At 37.3% G+C, this 21,504-nt stretch overlaps 1 protein-coding gene across 12 annotated transcripts in view; it reads right to left on the reverse strand.

The window, feature by feature from the left end:
* CACNA1D (calcium voltage-gated channel subunit alpha1 D) overlaps positions 1–21,504 on the reverse strand; it is a 173,017-nt gene that overhangs the window by 83,202 nt on the left and 68,311 nt on the right. For 8 of the 12 annotated variants that reach the window (XM_032699209.1, XM_032699215.1, XM_032699213.1 and 5 more), the window contains exons 6-8: positions 21,288–21,440; positions 20,107–20,303; positions 8,678–8,781 (exon numbers count right to left, since the gene is read on the reverse strand). In XM_032699209.1, the coding sequence (XP_032555100.1) occupies positions 8,678–8,781; positions 20,107–20,303; positions 21,288–21,440 (454 nt within the window). Of the gene's footprint in view, positions 1–8,677; positions 8,782–9,255; positions 9,360–20,106; positions 20,304–21,287; positions 21,441–21,504 lie in introns of all 12 variants that reach the window. The other 4 variants (XM_032699218.1, XM_032699217.1, XM_032699211.1 and 1 more) reach the window with 1 other exon arrangement.

Genomic DNA, 21,504 nt, shown 5'->3' on the forward strand with positions numbered 1-21,504 from the left:
ACTGCACTTTACCCCTGGCTGAGCCACCTTTTAACTCTGACTCTACATTAAAATGGTTACATGCAGAGAATTAAACACAGTTTTTTACATACACAGCTAACTCTGACCTTTCCCTTTAATACAGCACAGAAGTCAGACACTGACCTGTTAAATGCTGCAGCAATTTATCAGTAGGGGGAGACACAAGGGTGCTTATTTCCATGATATTTAAAAACTTTTTTAAATCCTGACTGTTTGTAAGGAAGTATAGCACCTGAGAAGACTGCATTTTCTTCAGGAGAAGGAGGAATCTGGCTCTAAGGTATTTTTTTCTATCACAGCCACAATGAACTGGCATCTCTCAGGTACATATGTACATGCTCCTTTTAGTCAAATGCCATGAATCAGAAAGTAGAATTTAATGGAATTGGAAAGTAATGACTTTCCTATTACCAAAACAAAAGCATCTTTTTTTCCCCAAGAAACAAGTTATTTGAAAAAGATGATGGGGGTGAGGAGAGAGAGAGATGTTGGCTCTTTAAAACTTCTGACAAAAACATTTATACAAAATGATATTTGAATATTTAGATAAAGATACATAGACATTGGTTGCTCTCCTGCAAGGAGGAATAAGACAACTGCTTGTGCAGCATTTCATGGCTGTGGAATGCACAGCCTGGATCCAGGGAAGAAAGAAAAAGATTTTGGCTCTTTAGGCAATGTAGTACTGACATGGTTGGACTGATGGCCCCAACTGGCCTCCCTGTCATCAACCCAGCACTCCAAGTAGAAGCCTCTGAAGCTGACAGGCTCAGGAAATTGCACATTAATTGCAGTAAGTGGACTTAAGCTCTGTAAATATTTGGTTTCACAAATGCCTGTGCTAAGAGAGCTAACTTGAAAATACGCATTTCGTTCTGGTTTGGTAAAACAACCTGGATCTGACATTTCAAAGTGTATATTGGGCCAGGGGGGTGCTTCATCTGCAGCAGAATAGAGGCATAACTTGCAAAATAAAGCATTTTACCAAGACTTGTTTACATAATCTCATTTACTTCTAGTGATACCTAACCTACTACATAAAATGCAGGTTTTATTTCTATTGCCCAAAATTTCCTTCTGTCCTTGCAGAGAGGTGATCTCATCTCTGTTTAGGCACAACACCGTCATCATCAGTGGTTGTTGAGGCAGAAGCATATAAAATGCAGGGCTTGAGTTCATGCTTCAGTAGTCTGGGGCAATCATGCCAGATTATTCTTCCTTCAACAGAGTGAAATAACTCCTGCTGATATGCATCAGTTGGAAATGGCTCGATGCAACAGGGTGGAAGTGGCAGCAGGGAGAACCTGCTGGGACTCAGTCACAACTCTCTGGTTCACACACCTGAAATTTCAGGCAGGGCCATATTAACCAAAGATCTTAAGACAAGAATTTGTTTAAATTGAGTATTTGGTGTACTCTCCCTTCTCTCTGCAATTCACAGACATAATAACTGCAAACACACCTATTCTGGCCTCCTACCAGCTGGAAGTTTCCCCATGCTAAGGACCAGACACATTTCCTAAGGGGGCCTGTGCAAGACCAGGATTGTTGTTTTATCTCCTGTGCATCACTGGGCATTGATGATGGGAAATAAAAGTTGCTTTCGATGTCAAAGCATAAACCAGAACACAAATTCTTTGTTAGCCATATTACTGCCCTTTTGTGTCACTGCAAATGCAGCGACAGACATAATTAATCTCCTGCAGTGTGGAACTTGCTGCACACAGGGTCTGGGATGCAGAGAGTGTTATGCTAATGCTGTATGTAGAACTGTCACCCAGACATCCAGACTCTCATTTATTCTCAGGGAATAGTCACATAATAATAAAAATGTACTCACAGGAGTACAGTGTTGGGGACCAGACTCACAGGAGAGGTTTCACACAGTGGTAACCATACCAACCAACAAATTAGCAGAATCAAATCAGAGAACTAAAACTGCTTTAAGTGTACAGCTAAGAATGGACAACAGCTCACAGCTGGGTGTAAAGTGTATCAGATGTGGAGAGACATAAAGGTTAAGTAACATCACATCTTTAATTACAGGAGATTTTTATACATCATTGTTACCCCTTCTTTTGGGGGGGGGGGGAACCAAAATGCCTCAAAGGTTGAACACTAAAATTATTTCTGTAGAGCAAAAAAATCCTAGCAGGAATTTTCCTTGAGCAAGGAGCACTGGGTTCTTGATGGGAAAATGCAAACTGGTATTACCTACCATAGTTATTTCTATGTAGTTCATTAGCAGTTGACAAAATGTATATTCAATGGCTCCAGCACCACCTCTGTGTAGCAGAGGGCCTGTACAACCTTCCTGTGCCAGAGTGCATATCAATGCTACAGGATCACAGGTGGGAACAGTAACATAGGGAACCATTTGATACAGCAACAAAACCAATGCCTGATGTTTCAGACTGTTATTAAATCTGCACATTAAGATGTGCTCCTCCTGTCCTGAGTCAAGACCGTTTGGCTCAGGACATACTGGAATTCTTAGAAAAAGAAGGGGCAGTACCAAGCACGGGACCATATCCCACCATCACCCCACCACTGGGATGGGCCCTTGTCAACCGTTTCTGAAGCTGATGTGGTTTGTTACATGCCAGGACTCACAGAACTAATCCCTAAGAAGCCTTGGTGTGGTCAGTTCAGACAGGACTGAAATAAAATCAGTTCCCTCCAAGTTCTTATTCAAGAGTACGAACTACTCCCACTGACCGCAGTCACTTCTGTCTAAAGCAGTCCATCAGTAATTACAGTATTTAGATGAAAGGATTTGCTGATTTATTACTGTTAGTATATTTAGTTGATCAATCAAGAATAACATTCCCTTGTTTTGTATATACTTGTGTTTGAGTTTTACTTTTAGTAGCCACACAACAACTAAAAGAGCCTACTTTGGCTCATAAGATGTTGAGATCTATAGCCAGAGGCTCTCTTGTTTTGAATGTATATCCTGTTTATCTATGGGAAGGAGTTAAATCTTCAGCAATAATTTTTATTTTTTTCACTAGGCCTTCCTGTTGCTGTGAAAAGGAACATTGTCAAAACCAGTTCATTTCCCTTTTTCTGAGAGGCTGTGGATGACAGTTCAGTGCCATTTTCTATTTGGTGCATCATTATTCAAATGTCTTTTTCTACAATTTTTTCCATCTATACTGCAGACAACAGTCCTTAGGTGTATGAGCTTATCTGTGCCAACATATTTTATATGACATTAATTGACAGATATTGCTGTGAGATTAGTGTGGATGAGTACATACCCTTAGCTTTTAGCATCATTATGTACATACATCGCAAATATTACTGGGAGAAAGAAATTGAAAAAATTAACATTCTCTTAGTAACCTGCAAGGCTACATGTAGGAGGATATAAGGACATGTCAAAGCTTATGTTCTGGTGCCCTTTTGCAAGGTAATAGATTCAACTTAAAGATTTATTAAAGTGTGTTTGAAAGGTCTTATTTGTTCCCATGGCTACCCAAAGAAATACTAATGCCCTGAGCAGAAAATGCCGTCAGCAGAAACCATCCCCTAATGATAAGGACTATCTTCAGGAATAGATTATCATGCATCATTAAAAGCCATGCCTCTTGATAAATAAGTTATGAAGTTTTATAATCTAGTATTTCCTCTGTTCATAGCAAAACAGTTTAATGCATACTGAATTACTGGCATGTTCATCTTAACTTTTAACGTGCTTTTAAAGGTACTTTCAGGATGGATGACTAGCACTCAATTCTCTTCATTTTTTAAGGTTTATCTTTAGTTAACTTCCTAATAACCCTATAATTTCTAACTTAACTTTCAATTTCAGCTCACTGTCTCTTGCACCAATTGCCATGATATGCTCTGGTCTTTTTAATCCTAGAATATTTGGAGGAGGCCTGTCCTCAGCTCCCAGTTTCTGTTCTAGTATTTCATGCCTTCAGAGAACATAGGTCCAGTTTATGCCTGTCACACTGTGTGTAATCAAAGCTGCATGAAAAGCAGGCTCCTGAAGGAGTTCACCACCCTTCACAGAGCTGGAATCGCTGGGCAGCCCCTCAGCAGCAATTTCTGTGCCATTCCATCAAGCGTGAAGTTGCCCCAAAGATGCAATGCCTACTCCTTATACCATAACCAGAGGAAATTTTACAAAAGGAAAAAGGGTGCACTGGTGTCTCTTACAGATTGAACCAACCCCCTGATACTGGATCAAAAGACAAAGCAACCAAAATAGAGTGTGACTGTATCATGATCACCCTGCAATTTCTAGCAGCTAAAACAATTATTCAGAGCCATGAACACCTTTATATTTGTAACAGGAATGAACAAAATGCAGACCAGCCAAAGGTAATGAAAATATCTGAATACATCTACAGCAGCTCTCAAGAGCTGCAAGCACTTTGCTCTGTATTTCCAAATACTGAAAGAATTGTGAAAGATCTGACTGTTCCAGGTGTCCAGACAGATTCCTAAGAAATTCACAGTGATGAAAGAAGTTACCAGCAGGGAAATGTTTTGAATCACAATTACAAATACATTTCCAGGTATATTTCTGGAGCTGGATCTACAGTCAACTTTTCTAATATCCTTAGGGTTGAGTTGTTTGTCAAATATGCTCTCAGGCCAGAGCTACAGCCTTCTCCAGAGCCCCTGCTGAAGCTGGACCAAGAGCCCTCACCAGCCCTTTCCTAGAGCCACATCTCTAATTGGGTCTAGAGCCATTTCTAGAACACTTTCAAAAAATACATCTTATGCCAATTTTAATGCCCTTTCCTAGAGTGAGACTAGGTCCATTTCCTGAGGTCTTTTCCAGAGCTGGATATCTGTTCAATTGTCCAGCCATCTATTGGAGATGGATTTAGAGCATGTTCTGTATTCTTTTCCCACAGTCCTTTCTGGAGCAATTTATAGAGACATTTAGGAGAGCTGAATCTAAATCCTAATTCTGGAGAGCATCTCTAGAACTGCCTCTAGGGCAATTTTTACAGGTCACTGCTAGAGCTGGAACCATTTCTACTGTATTTTTTAAAGCTGGCTCTAATTTTTGAGATGGAACTAGAGCCTGAACTGGAACTGGAGCCAATTCTAAAACCTGACCTGGAGTCTTTTTCAAGAATGGATTTTCCTGTCAAGCCTTGAAAACTGAAGTAGCTTTTCAATTGAGAATTCACTTTTAGACTAATGTGAATACTTCTAGTGTCTGATACAGAGTAAAAATTTGGGTATTTTGAAAAAGATTAATTAACTCAAGCCTATGAATTCTCTCCATCCTTGTTATTCAAGGGAATGTTTAGGATAAAATCTCCACAGTCAGCTTCCATGCAGAAATTACAATATTTCCCACATGCAGATTCCACACACACATTGTTTCTATTAATTTACACTTCTGCTATTAAAAATATGAACTCTGTTTTTAAGAATGTCACCTTCAGCAGGCAAGACTGACACGGATCACCAGGAAATACTCACCTTCAGAAACAGCTAGATGTAAAAACAAAAGATCTGCCAAATCATCATTCTCATCCACTTGTACAGTATCTAAATACATGAAACATGCAGTGCACAAGAGGCATTACAGAAATACAAAGGGGCAGATGGTCACAGGGCAACAAAGGAGTGCAAAGAGAATGACTGAGTATTTTAAACCCACAAACAGATCAAAACAGCAGACAAATTTAAATGTACACAGCATAACCTGATATTACAGGAAGTAACACTTTCATACAGAAAAGGCATTCAGATTCCACTTTCGAAATCTGTATGCAAAGCCATGCTTTTCAAATAAATTGGCATCATTTTTGCATTCTTGACATTTGATCAGTTTAGTGAAATTTAAGTTTATCTCTTGATTTATCACAAACCAAGTTTCATGCTATGATTTGAAGAGCATATAATGTAAAAGCTGATAACTCTTAAATAAAAAACAAAAAATGCACGTGTTACATATTCAACGCTTGGCTCAGAATGAAAAGTATTTCCTGTCTACTAAGGAATACAAAAATATCCACTGGATTTTACAAGTACATCACTTTTATCAATAAAATTTAGATTATTAGGTCTAAATAGAAAAGATGTGAAAAATATTTATTATTTATATACAAATGTCATATAGCAATCAAAATAAATCAGAGTCACAGTATTCCACACTGGCCCTTGTTTGTCAGAGTTTTAAACAAGTACACCAAGACATTTTCTTCACTTATGTACTCAACACCAGTTTGGTATGATCAGTATCTTTTAGGAATACTCCCTTTTCCTTTCTCCTTCTGATTTTGGTGTCAGTCCTTGGTGATATTTATATATCACGTGTCTCAGCTCACTTGTGTAATTTTCTTCTGATAGAAAACAAAACCAGGGAGTTTTAGGAAGGCTCTTTCATGTATTCAGGGCAAACATGGATCGATACAACTCATCAAACACCCTGAGCACTCAAGAGACCCTGAAGGGGGGGTGACGCTACGGCAGAAAAATAAATTTAGCAATTAATGACTGGATGAATTTAAGGGGGGTTCACGTCACACTGGACACTGCCATTTCTGTTCACTGGAAACCAAAGGCAAGCCAGCAAGGGTTCTGAAGAGCATTACTGCTCCATGGGTCACACAATACCCAGAAATCAGGGGTCATTTCTTGTCTGCAGAAAGAAACCCAAGAACATGGGGACACCTCTTTCCCTGTATTGGAACAGCAGCTAAAGAGCAACTCCATATTCCAACAAATATCATATGTATCATAGTGTTGTATCATAGTGTTGCAAGCCTTATGTAGTATTTTAAATGTATTAAATCAAATGTAAAGCAGAGTCATGAGGGTTTCTCTAAATTTCCATGGATTCAGCAGAAGAATTAATTCATGCAACAAAATACCAAATCTGACATTGCTTTCCCTACAATTTATTTTTAAAACCAGAAAACTCCCAAACCAATAACAATCTGAGTCGCGGAAGGAAAAACAGGAATATTTATCATCTGTTACCAGACACCTTCACACGACAGGAAGAAAACTAATTGGTGCTTACGACCTTCTTAAGGGCCAGGGAAGGAACTGTGAGAGCCTAATCCTCTAATGACTTCAGTGCAAAGTCTGGTCACACAGAAACGTTAGGTAACAGCATGAAAGAAGAAATAAATTTACACTGCAACTACTCTCATTTCTCTGTCCTTCTATTTATTATTTTGTTTGTCCATTGTGGCTGAAAGCTAGGCCCTTAGTTTTACAACAGCTTACACATTTGTCCTTGGATAAAACAAAGCTGATATGACTGTATAAATCAGACTTTACAGGATAGGCCTTGGAAGGAAGAGATTAACTAAAAAAAAAAAAAAAAAATCAGCAATGTGGTTTTAGCACTACCTTTTAGCTTTTAAATATCTGCTTTGTAAAGCAATTCTGACAGTAAGGTAAAAGTATGCTTTCCCTAGTTTCCTGTGTGCAACAGTAACCTATTATAGATAAATGATTTAATATTTTAAAAAGCACACTGTAAAACCACTGATCAGATAAAAATGCTCCTGTAACACAGGTACATCAACAAGTGGAAATTTTGTTTATCTGATTTCCTGGAATAATGCATTATAATTTTTTTCAAGTCTAGCATACAATGTGGCAAAGACATGAATAGGGCTGCACACACAATCAGCAGCCTGAGGACACTGTAACTATGGTGTAAGGCTGCTTTCCATGCAAGAGAAAAATCTTCTGTTAGCCAACAAAGATGGCACAGTTTGCCTGAGATATACAGCAAACAATACTGTTCTGGCCAAATGAAAGCTACTACATGTAACTAAATTAAATTTTCTTTTTAGTATTCTAATGCTAGCAGGATCTTTGGTATGTTTATCAGAAAATATCTTGACCATAAACTGGAGTTTCCCAAGCTCCTACTATGTTAGTAACCAGGAAACAGCAAAGGAAATGGAGTTGCAACCTCAAGTAAGGGGGCTTTGTAAGAAGAAAACCTGACAAACTTTTGCCATAAATTACAGTTTTAAAGCACACTATACAGCTACAGCTGATATGACTTCAATTCTTGGCTGGAGCCTGGAGTTCACAAATCAAGAAAAAGCTGTGACAACCTCCCACAGACAACTGCATTAAATTGATACTTGATTATTGATAAATATATCAACCTCCTGGTGCAGGTTGTCACAGCAGTTCACAGCCCAGCAATGCAGGAAACACCAAACACTTTGTGTCAGGGTAACACAGCCACACTCTTCTGTAAGACAGATCCTGAAGCACCCATTAAAAATGCTTTGCAAAATACATGACTGGTAAACATAAACAACACTTCAATTGTTTTATGACTATTTGAACAAAAGCAAAAGTTGGTCTTTCAGAAAAAAACACTTGTATATAACCACAGGGCAGAATATTTGTACAGGTGCACCACCCATCTCTGTGTGCAAAATGTTCTTCCCTGCAGGAATATTATAGAATAAGGAGATTAGTGCCTCATTTAATGAGTACTTTTAGCAAGCATGGTGAACGTGATGTCAAGACAGATACAGGCAATAGAATCACACAGTTCAGTCCAAAGAGCAAACACTGGTAGGATGACATTAGAATCTCAAGTGCATGCAAAAAGCCATTGCTGAGAAGCTTGAGTAAATGCAGAGGCCATCTTACAAGTAGCAGTAGCATACACAATGTTAACTCAACTGCTTACCCACTAAGTACACCAAGAACCAGGTTAAGTACGAAAAATGAGCCAAGGATGATAAGACTAACAAAATAGATCCATGGCCATTCACATCCTATTGCATCATTTACCTGTAAAACGTAAGGAAATAAGTTATGATTCAGTCATTTATTAAACAGCAGAGTCCTTTTTGCAGCTGCCAGATCACGTAGGTTCAACACAAAGTTTATGGTTTATCCAGTTCTTAAAAAAATGAATGAACAACTGTTTAAATTTACTTACCCAAATTTTTTTTCTATGTGATGCCTTAGAGGATTAATTGAAATAACATTTAAGTAAGTGTATGAGAATTATTAGTCCTTTTTATAACTCTGCCACAAGGCTGGACATGAACATATATTGATAGGTCTAAACTCTGATTTTGGTTTTTGTGGGTTATGTGATAACCAGAGACAACTTTTTCTGTTCTAATCAGAGGAGGAAGCAATAGAGGTTTATTAAAAGGTGCCATCACAACTGAAGTCTCACCTGTACGAGATAACCTGTGTGTTCATGGCAACTGAATTCAGGACTCTGCCTTCATGATGAAAAAGGTGTATGCTTACCCGCTCAATACACCAAGAACAAGATTTAGTACGAAAAATGACCCAAAGATGACGAGACTGACAAAATACACCCATGGCAATTCAAATCCCATAGCATCATTCATCTGCAAGAAATAAGATGATCTTATAGAGTAGATCACTATATTAACAGCAATGAAGAGTCAGAGAAAAGGAGAATTTGATCATTCAGGTTAGATAACATTCTATGCATTCCTTCAGTAATGAAAGAACAATGTGAAAAGAAGGCACTGGCCACGTTCACTTTGCATTTCTAACACATACCCTAAAACAAAACAGTGACTGAACCTAGTATTCAGATCAGAAATATTATCAAACACAAATGGGGCATTACAACAGTTCTGTTCTTTAACACTGAGAACATGAAATAAATTTCAGATCTCCGATAAAAATGATGATCACAAAGTATATTGAAATATCAGGATTTTTAGTTCCTATATCCTATCAACATGAATGATCATTTGAGAAAATAAACAGCAATATGTATCTCAACAGTACAGGAAGTATTACTTTTTCTGTAACATGGAATTCCAATAGTTTTCTCCTGAAATACTAGTCGGATGCTGCCAGATATTTTAAATTAATTAAAAAATAAATAAATGAGAACAAACTTGTGTAAAATTTTAGAAACATAATGGAAACACTCCAGACACACTTTTGAACATAAATTATATCAAGGTTGAATAAACTTTAAAAAGTTGTTGCTAATAAATTTTTTTTAAAGTGAGGTTGAATAACTGAGCTTTAAATACAGTCTCTATAGACTCACATATTTTCTATAAAGAACTCTTCCACTGTCTATTCTTAGCTAGATCATTATACTTATCAAAGGATGACTTAAGAAATATACCAATGATCTAAAAAGGCCTATTCAGAAAAAACAGGCATTTTAAAACAGGGAAATTTGTTTTTGTGTGTAGCATTCAGGGGCAAAAAGACATTTTGCTAAGTCACAAAAACAATTCTGACATGAAACTTCTTGGAAATGTCTCTTCTTGAAGAGGAATTATTGTGGCTTTTTTGTTTATACTGACAAGTTTGCATTAGATTCTTCTTAAACTGTTTTTTAGCCATGAAAATTCAGCAGACAAAAATCAGACATGGTGTTGTAGAACAACCTTTTTGCAGATCTGTTTTCTCTTCTGTGAATGCTGTTGTGTTTGTTGTATCGGAAATTTGTGATCAGGCTTTGAGCTCTATGGCTGATCAAGTTAAACTCCTGTCCTTAACATCTCTGTTGGAACAGACCTATCAAACACGATTACAAATGTTTTCCAAAATGATTTTATTTTTTCCTCTGTCTTTTAATAATGTATCATAATCTCAGCTTCTGCAGGGTGGACCTATGGACAGTCCAGTATAAGCACACACATTAAGTTTTGCAAGTTAAGGCCTATAAGCACTTTCCCTCAGTGGTGATTTGTATTAATACCAGTTTATACTTACCAAAGTAAACAAACTTCCTAAGCAACCAAGGAAGATTACATTACACAGCTTTTTCTTGCATCTTTTAAAATAATCTATGTATTGTCTTCTAAAATGCTTTTGTAACTGAACTGAGGTACCGAAAAGTAACTTAAAATTACTTACACTTTCTAGGCAGAAAGAAAAAGAAAACTTGAAAATATATACTTGGGTTGGATTTTTTTTCTTTCTAGTTTCAATAGAGCTGAATTTTGGAGAAGTTGATAGGAAGTTGAAGGATTACAGCCATTCAGAAAGGTTGGGATCATTAGCTTCAATTTCATGTTAACAGACACGGCTCATAACATACAGGCAAAGTGTTTTTCCAGCAATAACTGATCAGATCAAACGTTTTAATTAAATTCCAAACACATATGAATGCATTTTGCATCTAACCAAATTATTCCATCAGCAGTTGTTTGCAAGTCACCACTGTGAAGGCAAATTCATCTGGTGTTGATAACATTTGCCTCCTCTGTGTCTTTTTGAAAAACCCAAAATATTAATATTTGCAATTTTACTTTGAGAAAACAGAGCTCTGGAAATCACTGCAATACAACTCCATACTCTGTTTTTGCTCACAAAGAGAACATATTCAAGCAGCCAGGTATTGTGCTAACTCAGTAACTCAGGAGTGAAGCTCAAATTCTCCTGCTCTGTCAGCAGGGGCAACTGCGATTCATATTTCCTTCCTTCACTTTATAGAGTGTAACACATAAAAAAATTCCTTTTCATTTATGTGGTTTCATTTTAAGCCCAATGTTTTAGGCTCATCTATCCAGGACTAATGTCTTGTGAAGTAAAAATTGGCAACTGCAGCTAACCAGTACTAGAAGAAAGGTTTCATTTTGGGCAGGTGCTGAGCTAATTCAAAAGCATTCCATAATTCAGGAACACCTGAACCTAGTAGAACACCTTGACACTAATCTAAGATTGAATTCCTAAAAAGATCAGCCTGAAACAGCAATACTCAACAACTTTATCATTTAATTCTACATACAATTAAACTCTATTCAAGTAATGTGTCATAATTTCTATTCATGAAGAAATATTTCAGATTGCATTAATACCAGAGATCAAAGTATAAAAAGAAGTCCTTTCCTTTTGGAAAACTTTGCTGCTTATTTCATGCATGTCAAGTGGCATTTTCCATAACTTCCAATTAAAGAAAGATTAAAGGAGTAGATTTGCCTTCTGATTGAGACAGAACTTGGTTAATATATGAGAACAGGAAAATCTCCATCCTCAGCAACAAGACTGAAAGGATTAATGTTGACTTTTCACGCAAAGTGCAGAATAAGGAGTTAAAGACAAATTCCAAATGTACTAGAAGTTGCAACTAAGAAATCCAAGCAATAAAAGCCCTTGAATTATGTTAAAGTAACACCATGAATTGAAGGAGACACCACACCTCAAATCCTCAGTGAAACATCTTGCAAGACTCCCCCACTCTGTGGCTCAGGGAAGCACAATAACCAAAGGAGGTGTCATATTTAATGGCTCTCAATGGACTTGTCCTGGCTCCTTTTGAGGCCATGAGGCTTTTAGCCTTCATAGCACCTATTGTGAGGACACCACCAAGTACCATCCTTCTTGCTCTTCTTTGTGCCTTTTTACAGATCCAATCTTACTGTTTGAATTTCTGTTCTAATTAGTTTATCCACCACATCAACCAGAGGACAGATGAGATGATGGATGATAGGAAGGACAAAGTATTTTTCATGTCCCTTAATTCTGTTTGACCATAACAGCAGATGTTTACTATGCATTGTCCACTTGGCTCTTTATATTTTCTTTGTATATATTTGTGGGTATATGCCTGCAGTCTTGAAAAATTATCTTGGGCTGATAGGACAAACTTGGTACAGTCTGAAACTGCCTCATCTGGCACTTGGAGTGAATTATCTTGTTAGCTGTGCTGTAGCTGGAGTCAACTACCATTACAACATAGCATAAGTAATCAGAGACCAGGACTCTCAAGTGAAATGGGGAGAAAGTCAAATTTACAGCAGACATAACCCTTAGTGCTACACAGCAGCAGATGGCACACTCCAATCTAAAACATCAATTAGAAATCATTAAAATCTCATTTATCCCTATCTGTGGTAATTATGAGTAAAATCCTCACATGCAATTGTATGCAAATCAAGGTCTTACTTTTCTGTACACCTGGTATTCTTTCACTGAAAATTGTTGCAAGCTCTTTGTATATATTAATTTATGTAAGCCTTGGATGGGGATAATGATAAAGCAATGCAGTAACACCTCTAATTCTGCATTTGTACCATTACAGATACAATGTGCTACATGAAACTATTTTGAATTTTTTTTCAAAATGTTTCAAACCCTCTTAAATATTTTAGGTTTCTTAGCTTCCTTAGATTCCAACTTTACCTTCCTCTTTTTGTAACATTCCAACCAACACATAACTGCTGGGTTTACTTATTGCTACCTATAATCTACCAAATCACCTTACAAATTGTTAAGACTGACAGACTCAGCCTCTTGACAGGTGTAAAAATCCTTCAGAAATCTGCATTTTGTGAAGTGGGACTAACCCTGCATTTTTCAAAGCATACAATGGAGGTTCACAAAACCTCAGATCAGGCTATTTATTCTACTTAGTGTAGAGCACACCAGATAGCTTTTCAAAGCCCCCTGGCTTCAAAGGTTTTGTCCTGAGATATTCTTGACTGAAGTGGAGTCAACTAAAAGCTGACTTAAAACAGGCTGTGCTTGAAGCATAGCAGCCTCCAGGTTGGTTTGTAAAAGCATGTAAATTTTGTATCCAATCTTATCTGGGTTCTGGAGTCAAAGCACAGATTTCTCTGACGTTTTCCTGGCTGGCCAGACTCATCTTTGCTGTGGTGCTGACACTGAACCAAGCAGAGGTGCACTGGTGGGACATGCACCGAGCCCACTGCTTTGTTAAGCATTTCAGCTCAGCAACAACTGGAAAATCAGAATTCCACGGCTCAGGCACCAAGGTAGGCATAAAGAGAAATAGACCCCTTAGAGAAGTTGCCACAGGACCTAGAGAACCTCAGACTTGCTTAATCACCTCTTAAATTTGGCCTCTGTCTTCTGTAGGTAAACTGTGCTACAGCTGCACATGGACTCATAAGTGATCCTGTTAAGTTAAACCTCAACTTGTAAGACTGCTTCAGTTCTATTAATTTGCTTTGCTCTACCTGAACAGACCTCAATATCTTCCTTCTGTTGTTTTTATCCATACTTAGCAAATGAAACAAAAATCTGGTACTCACATGAGGCATTTATTCTTTAAAATGTGATCGTCTATAGAATTTTACTAAGACCGTTCAGAAATTTGTTTGGATGCAGGTCTTTTTCATTCAGATACTTCATATTACATATAATGCTATTTTAGCTAATTCCTGTGAGTGGCATTCCATTAATCAGCTTACTGTCTAACTAGGGGGAGGAGGCGGGTGGAAATCAAGTAATTGTTCCAAGGAAAGCCTTGATGTCAAACGTGACTGCTAAGAAATTATGTCCTTTTTCAGATAGCTATGCCAGGTTCAAACAGCAGAGCAGAGGGACACCACCATAACAAAAATCAAGAGTACTACCAGTACGATCTCTACAAAAGAGAAGGTTTGCTGCTGAAAACTCTACCAGGCTTAACAAAATGGGTATAAAAAAACCCACAAGTGTTTGATTCCTTCATGAGTTTCAGCTTGTTAATGTAGGATTAACAATTTTTGTGAGTGCTTCTACCTATTTATCTATATTGCCCAAGCTAACTTCACAAAAGAAATTTATACACCCTATGCACTGATTTGATTTGTTAAATCTAAGGGCTCGAAAACTATTGGAATTGAGTAACTAATATGATGAACAGTGTGTTTACTTTTTAAATATTTAGCTATCATGTATTAAAATGAACAAAATAATAATATCCAGTTTGGTGATAGGTACTTAACACCCATTTGGTATCTGCTATGCCACCTATACAAGATTATATAACAACTGGATGTATTTAATATTCCCCATATGCTGGACACAACAAAATGCAAGAATAGCATACGCTGTTCAGTTAGATGATGTACAACTGTTACCTTAGTTTTTGTAGCAATAATGACCAAAACCCAAATACTCAAGGGAGATCTGAATTTATTTACTAAACTGTTATCTTGGGACAGACTGGGAACTACGATGCTTTTAAAATAATGGTTTTCTTCTCATGGCAAAGTTTTTGGAAGAAACTCTAGCTATTCCACTAGTGGAATTCTTAGCACTACCTGAATTCCAGATTCTATTTCTAATCCAGTTTCTACCCATTTTTATTTAAAATTTCTGGGAAGAAATAATAAGTTCTTTTTAGTATTTGCAATGATCTGTGACAAGAAATTAGTTCCACGCTTTAACTACAGTTCAGGTCAGCAGTCAGCTAAGACTGAGATACAAGATAACTTGTCAAAGTCAATCAAGTTCACTTCATGGGAAAGATATTTCCCTGTTAGGTAGTTTAAAATCCTCCTCGGGTGGGGTCTGTGTTAAGATGCTAATTGGAAAAAATTTACACTACATTATCATCCCCTTTGATCCTAATTCAGACTTAATATGTATATTATTCCTTGCGATGGTAGCTCTGTTTGTATGTCTGAATTTGATCATTTCCTTTTCTCCCTGAGATTAAGTTCTCTCTCTTTGCAATCCAAAATGGGTTGGTTTGGAGCTTTTTATACTTAGAGAACATAAAAAGGTAATTAGTCCAAATCATTACCTTAAAGGCAGAGGAGTTAAGCTAGATTTTAACATGAAACTGGATTGAAGTAATTAACACTCAAACTGAAAAAATTCTCCCTGCTGTCCCTGGCTCTTCAGCGAGATTTATGCAATATACTAATGCTGCCATCCAAAATTTCTATCGCTCTTTCTCCAGCTGTACATCATGTGTTAAATTTCTGGCTATGTAGTCATCGACGGCTGGGAGCACTGAGCATGCAGCACATCGATGCCTTTGGGGATGAGCTGACTTGTTCCACTGAAGAGTCTCCCTTAGATGACCTGAGAGTGGTGCTGAGCAATGCTAACGGAGCAGCATCAAGCTGTCCATAGGCATGTAACAAAAAAAAAGGAAGAAATAAGTATTTTCTGCAATTTTTCTTCACAATTTTTAACACTGCTGAATATTTGCAACTGATTTACAAAGGGGAAAAAAGCTGTCAAGCATTCTTTGACTTCTCTCCGGCAATAAGATGAAATTCGTCCCTGACAAGTATTATCTGGATCAGCAACATGCCTGCCCTTTCTGCAGGTGGAGTGCGACTAATATGGCTTAAAATCACCCTCAGGATTTGATTCCCATTAGCTTATTAAATCATTCAGTTTAAAGTCCTAGAATGTTATTGATTATTTAACTGCTGGTTGAGTTTTTTTGAAAAGTATTTTTCAGGAGACTCCTCAGCACTCTGATGACAGTTTTGATAACACTTCATATTTTGCAGTTTTTTGTTTATAGCTTAATAATACATTTTGTGCATGAGCCAAGGGTTTTCTTGTGAGATGTATTTGTAAAACACTTCCTTGTGCTCAGGAAAAATCTTTGGCTGCACATCACCTGGTTTCAAGTACACTATACCTCCTTATAATACTTCTGAGTAAGCTCTCCTTAAATGTTCTTGAACTAGGAGCATTCTAAAAAGATCTCAATCAAAAAGACTGAGTTCCTGATCATCTGATTAACATTCTGAAAAAAATTAATAGACTGCTTTGTTTTATTATTGTAATTATTTTCTTTTTCTATACATAGGTTTACGTGGGAGTTATATTTTTTTCTAATTCTCACCTAGTTAGAAAATAAATATAGAGTGATTTTCTACCTTTTAGCTCATGCATAATAAAGAAAAGTGCCTGGTACTATTGAGAAACCAGTAAGGAAGCCACAGTTCTTGTACTTGTATATGGAAATACAGTTACTGATACAGTCTTTTCTATCTTGATAGGTTACTTCCAGTAACATTAATGCAATGACTGTGTAGACACTTATGCAAAATGGCATTTAGACACATGCAAAAGTGCTGTGTAGCCTAAGCAGGCTGTGCTAAGATGTTCTAAGATGCTTCAGTGAATATACTGAAGTATATAAAGTTTTCTAAAGCAAGAAACAGATTTGTAAGTGCACACTTTTTTTTGTATAAATGCAGAGGAATTATGAATGAAGTATTTCTTTGATGATAATATATGTTAGTAGCAAAAACTAGTAACAGACAGTTTTAAAAAGTATCAGTAAAGGCTATATTAAAAAAACCTGTCATCCCTTTCCTTAAACCTTATGCAAGTTTTAGATATATTGGAGACTGCTTAGACATTTCAAGTAATGAATTGAGTATTTTAAACATGAATCCTTGAGAGAATATCTTGTTAACATATCAGCAGGTGTATTAATAGGCAAAACCATTTAAGACATCAATGTATTCAGCAATTTCAGCTTGAGTTCTTCAATCTCAAAAAGTCTCCAGATCAATCTGAACAGTGCAAGCTGGTGTCAGAGAACTGAGGAGCTGCTAATATTTGACTCGGTAATGCAGCATCTCTCCATAACACTGAGCTAGAAAAATTCAGCAGCCACTAATACAGTTGCTTCATCATTGAATCAACTGTGCTGGCAGCCCATACCACTAAGGTGGTTTCTCAGAGGCCCTGCCCATCTCTCATTCAAGTTACAGTAGTGTCAGCGTGGATTATTTCAGTGTAGTAACTAAAGATAACTTCACTATGGTGAAAACAAAAAGAATTAAATGTGATAATTTTGGTACTCATGGGAAAATTGAGGGTTTTGCTGGCAAGTATCACTGCTCATTATCTGTGTTCCTACGTAGCGAGTGAAACAGCTAAAAATAAAAACCAATTTACAAAATCCATGTTTGCCATTAATAGACTATACATCTAGATGTTTCAAAGACATGGGAAAAATCTAGAGCCAGATATGCAAATGCAGACTCAAATTTTTGTAATTCTTGAGAGCTCGCTAGCATAAATTGAACATGAGGCAAAGAGTACTATGGTCTCAGCTTTAGAAAGGGAGTCAGAGCATTAAAAACCTAGGCACACAAAAGCTGCCACTTGGCCAATAACAAGGACTGCACTGGAATCCAAAACTAATAACATGAGCCTTCAGTTAGGGCTCAAGAGCAAACAGAAAGGACTGTGACTGGGAATAAACACAGTCCTGGTATAAATGGAGAAGACACACAGGTGTGCAGCCACAAACACACTGTACAATTTGGGAACATACAGACTGCACTGGCTGGTGAAAACAAGGACACTACACCCCTTCACCTCCCAAGTCTAAATTTTGGCACTGAAGAGTCATATTTCTTGTGGATGGAATATGTAATATCTGCTATCCAGTGAGTTGCAAGTAAGTTAGAAAGAAAAAAGCGGCCAGATGAACTCTCTAAAAACCAGTAGGACATATGGGATTCAGATGCAAACTGGTGAGCAGCAGGATGCCCATGTGAGTCACCACGATCTGAAGGGTTCCCAGCAGTAGCAGGATCAAGGCCTCAACTTATAATAGATATGCCTTAGGGAAAAATCATTATTGGTGCTTGGAGAATTTTTAAACCAAGTTTACTGTCGTTAACCAGGTGATAATGAGCTGTGCCAGGGAGTGCTATTGGAAGCTGTCATTTTCAGCTGTCATCCTTGCTAACAGAATGCCACAGAACACGATGCAAAATATTGCACATATTTCACCCCCTCACATTACACCTGCTCGCAAGATAAGCCCACAGAATTTATTTCACTGTTCACACAGTGACTGAATGGAAATTAGAATGTTGTGCAGTTTCTAGTATTTATGGGTTTGGTTTTATTTGTTTGTTTTGTATAAAACTGATTCAGTCTGTGTATCATCAACAGATTTCCAAGTAAAAAGCAATCCACAAAACCCGTGCACATTGAGCTAAAATGGCTGTCTTAGCTTCTTGTAGTATTCTTTTATTACAATTTGGTTTCGTATCTCTGGAAAGACAGTGGAAGCAGATATTCATATTTGTCTTTTTTTGTCTTTCCATCCTAAAAGAATGTCCATTAATTATCTTAAACAGTAACATTATCTTAAAACATCTCCATATTCTATACCCCAGTATCACAGATTTTATCTGAGATTACACTGGTGTTAAATGTTTTAGCAACAGCTTATTTCACCTTGATTTGCAACAAATGACTACATAAAATTATGTGTTCATTCACTGGGTAATACTAGATTCTTAAATGCATCCAGTACCCCACAACAGATAATAGCAGTAAATAGTCCCACCTGGCCAGACAAAGTAACAAATTCACCATGTGAGGTACTGGTAGCAACATCACCTGGAGTATAGTTCCAGTAAGATACATCTGGAGATCTCATCCACTTTTAACAGCTTGCTAACAGTGATCCTTATTAGCAATCACTTTTCTTCCATAAATATTTTCCAACCTTTGAACGGTTAGAGTTGTATTAGTTATAAGGTCCTAATTGCCACAAAGACTTACTGCAGAGTACCAAGTAGTACAGAATACTCTCACTGATGTTCAGCACCTGGAAGGTGCTGTCACGGGCTTCTTGAATGACCCTGGACAAATCACTCACATCAGATATTTAGATGCTTAAAGATTCACAAAAGAATGTAGTGTCCTTTAGACTGCAATGGGGTTAAGCAGAGAAATGTCTACCTGTATATTTAGGAGACTATTCCTTTAAAAATCTGTGTGTTCTCATTTGGAAAATCAGGACTAAATAAATCTTCAGTTTCTCAGTCTGTGTCCACCTGACTTTGTTTATGTTGCAAAACTGTGGAGGTACCATACCTTATGTCAAAGTAGCATTTAAAGGTGGGAATTTACACAGTTACATTTTTGAATACCTTTTGCTGCTTCTATGGAGATGACATCAGGGTCACGGCTCTTGTAATTTGTTGTTTCTGAATGGTTAACAAATGGTTTGCAGTCCCCATGGCAAGCAATGACAGTTGAGAGCGTGCTTTGTTCTAATTTTTGTTAACATTGGGAAAAATTCTGCAGAAATACTGCAAAAAGAGAGCTCTTAATCACCGAAGACATACTTAATATCTGTAGGCTCACATGAAAAAAGGCTAGTTCAAAGGACATGAATGTAGCCTTACAGTTATCCAAATGGAATAGGCAAAAAAATCTCAAATAAGCAATGAAAAAATTTGTTTTTAAAATATCTTTTTAGCCCGAGGAGTCCAGTAACATGTGTGACTGGAAAAAACATGCAGCTGAGTTTGTCTTCTGCAGAACTCATCCAGATCTCCTGATGACGGCATTGCAAAACACAGCTCAATTCTCCCTTGAATATAAAAGCAAAGCAAGCTCAGTGATTTATGAACTTACCCAGTACAACACATCCGTCCAGCCTTCCATGGTTATACACTGGAACACAGTCAACATTGCAAATGCAAAATTATCAAAGTTGGTTATGCCTCCGTTCGGTCCAACCCATCCACCCTTACATTCAGTGCCATTCATGACACACTGACGTCCATTCCCTGAGAATGCACAAGGTGCTGGATCTTCTTCAACTAGTATATCTGAAAATTGATCAAAAAAAATAAAAATCACAGCTTTGAGTTCTCAATTTTTTATGAGTTAACCCCTTGCACGAAGAAATATCAACCCTGCTGTAACATAAATCCAGATTTCAAGCTGAGAAAGGCAATACATGGGAGCTTTTCAGCTTTGAGTCTCTCTCTCTCTCATCTGGGCCTTGCAACCGCAAAATAACTTAATCAAAACTATGTATACAAGAGCCTGAGTAATTAAGCAGTGGAAAGAAGCATGTAATAATACATCATTTCGTAGAAGCTCCTCAGGCTTTACTTTTTTTCTTTCCTTTCCATTGCTGTTACTTCACTTTCTGCCACTTCATGGCAACACGAGGACCATTAAGGAAAAGAGATCTAATTCCTACACAATCATCTTCATTACTTAGCTGATAGAAATGCACCCTTAGCCACCAGGTAAGATCTCTCCCTCATGAGGTTTCACTCCTTCAAAATTCTCCACCAACACACACCTCCATTTCATCATTTCACCTGGATAGACAACACCATCTTCTTTCTTTACTCATTTCAGAACTGCACTTCTTACCACACTGCCACTGACAAATTAAGAACTTGGTAAAGTCTGTCTTCCCTGAAAGAGGACTATGTACCTTTTCAGCAATCAGAGATGAGAAAAAAAGCCAATAAGTTATGCCTTGTACATAGTCACGCTTATTATTTTCATTACTGACATTTAAACTACACATATCAGAAATGAAAATCTACTCAGAGCATGTTCTAGTCTTTGAGTGGTTTGATTTTTCTGTGGTTTTGGTGTTGGTTTGTTTTTTGGTTTGTTTGGGTTTTTTTTTCCACTGAATGCACTCTTCCTAAAATTATAAACCACAGTGTAACTTGGGGTTACAGAAGTTTTAGTGCTTTGGCCCCTGGTTCTATTTCAAACTGAAATCCCACAGATTTGAAAGAAAACATAATTAAACCCTTATTTTAGTCAACAGTTTCGTGACTTACCTGAATCAATAAGAAAACAAGATTTGTGCATTTTTCCAATAAAAAGTTCCAATCCTATAATAGCATAGATTATGATTACAAACAATACCAAAAGGGCAATATGGAGGAGGGGGACCATGGCTTTTATAATGGAGTTCAGGACAACTTGTAAACCTAAAAGGGAAAAAAAAAAAAAGAGGTTATAAGATATAAGCCATATTTCTATGTCTCACACTAC

This window comes from Chiroxiphia lanceolata, chromosome 11 (assembly GCF_009829145.1).
Source record: "Chiroxiphia lanceolata isolate bChiLan1 chromosome 11, bChiLan1.pri, whole genome shotgun sequence".
In the NCBI taxonomy this organism is placed as follows: Eukaryota; Metazoa; Chordata; class Aves; order Passeriformes; family Pipridae; genus Chiroxiphia; species Chiroxiphia lanceolata.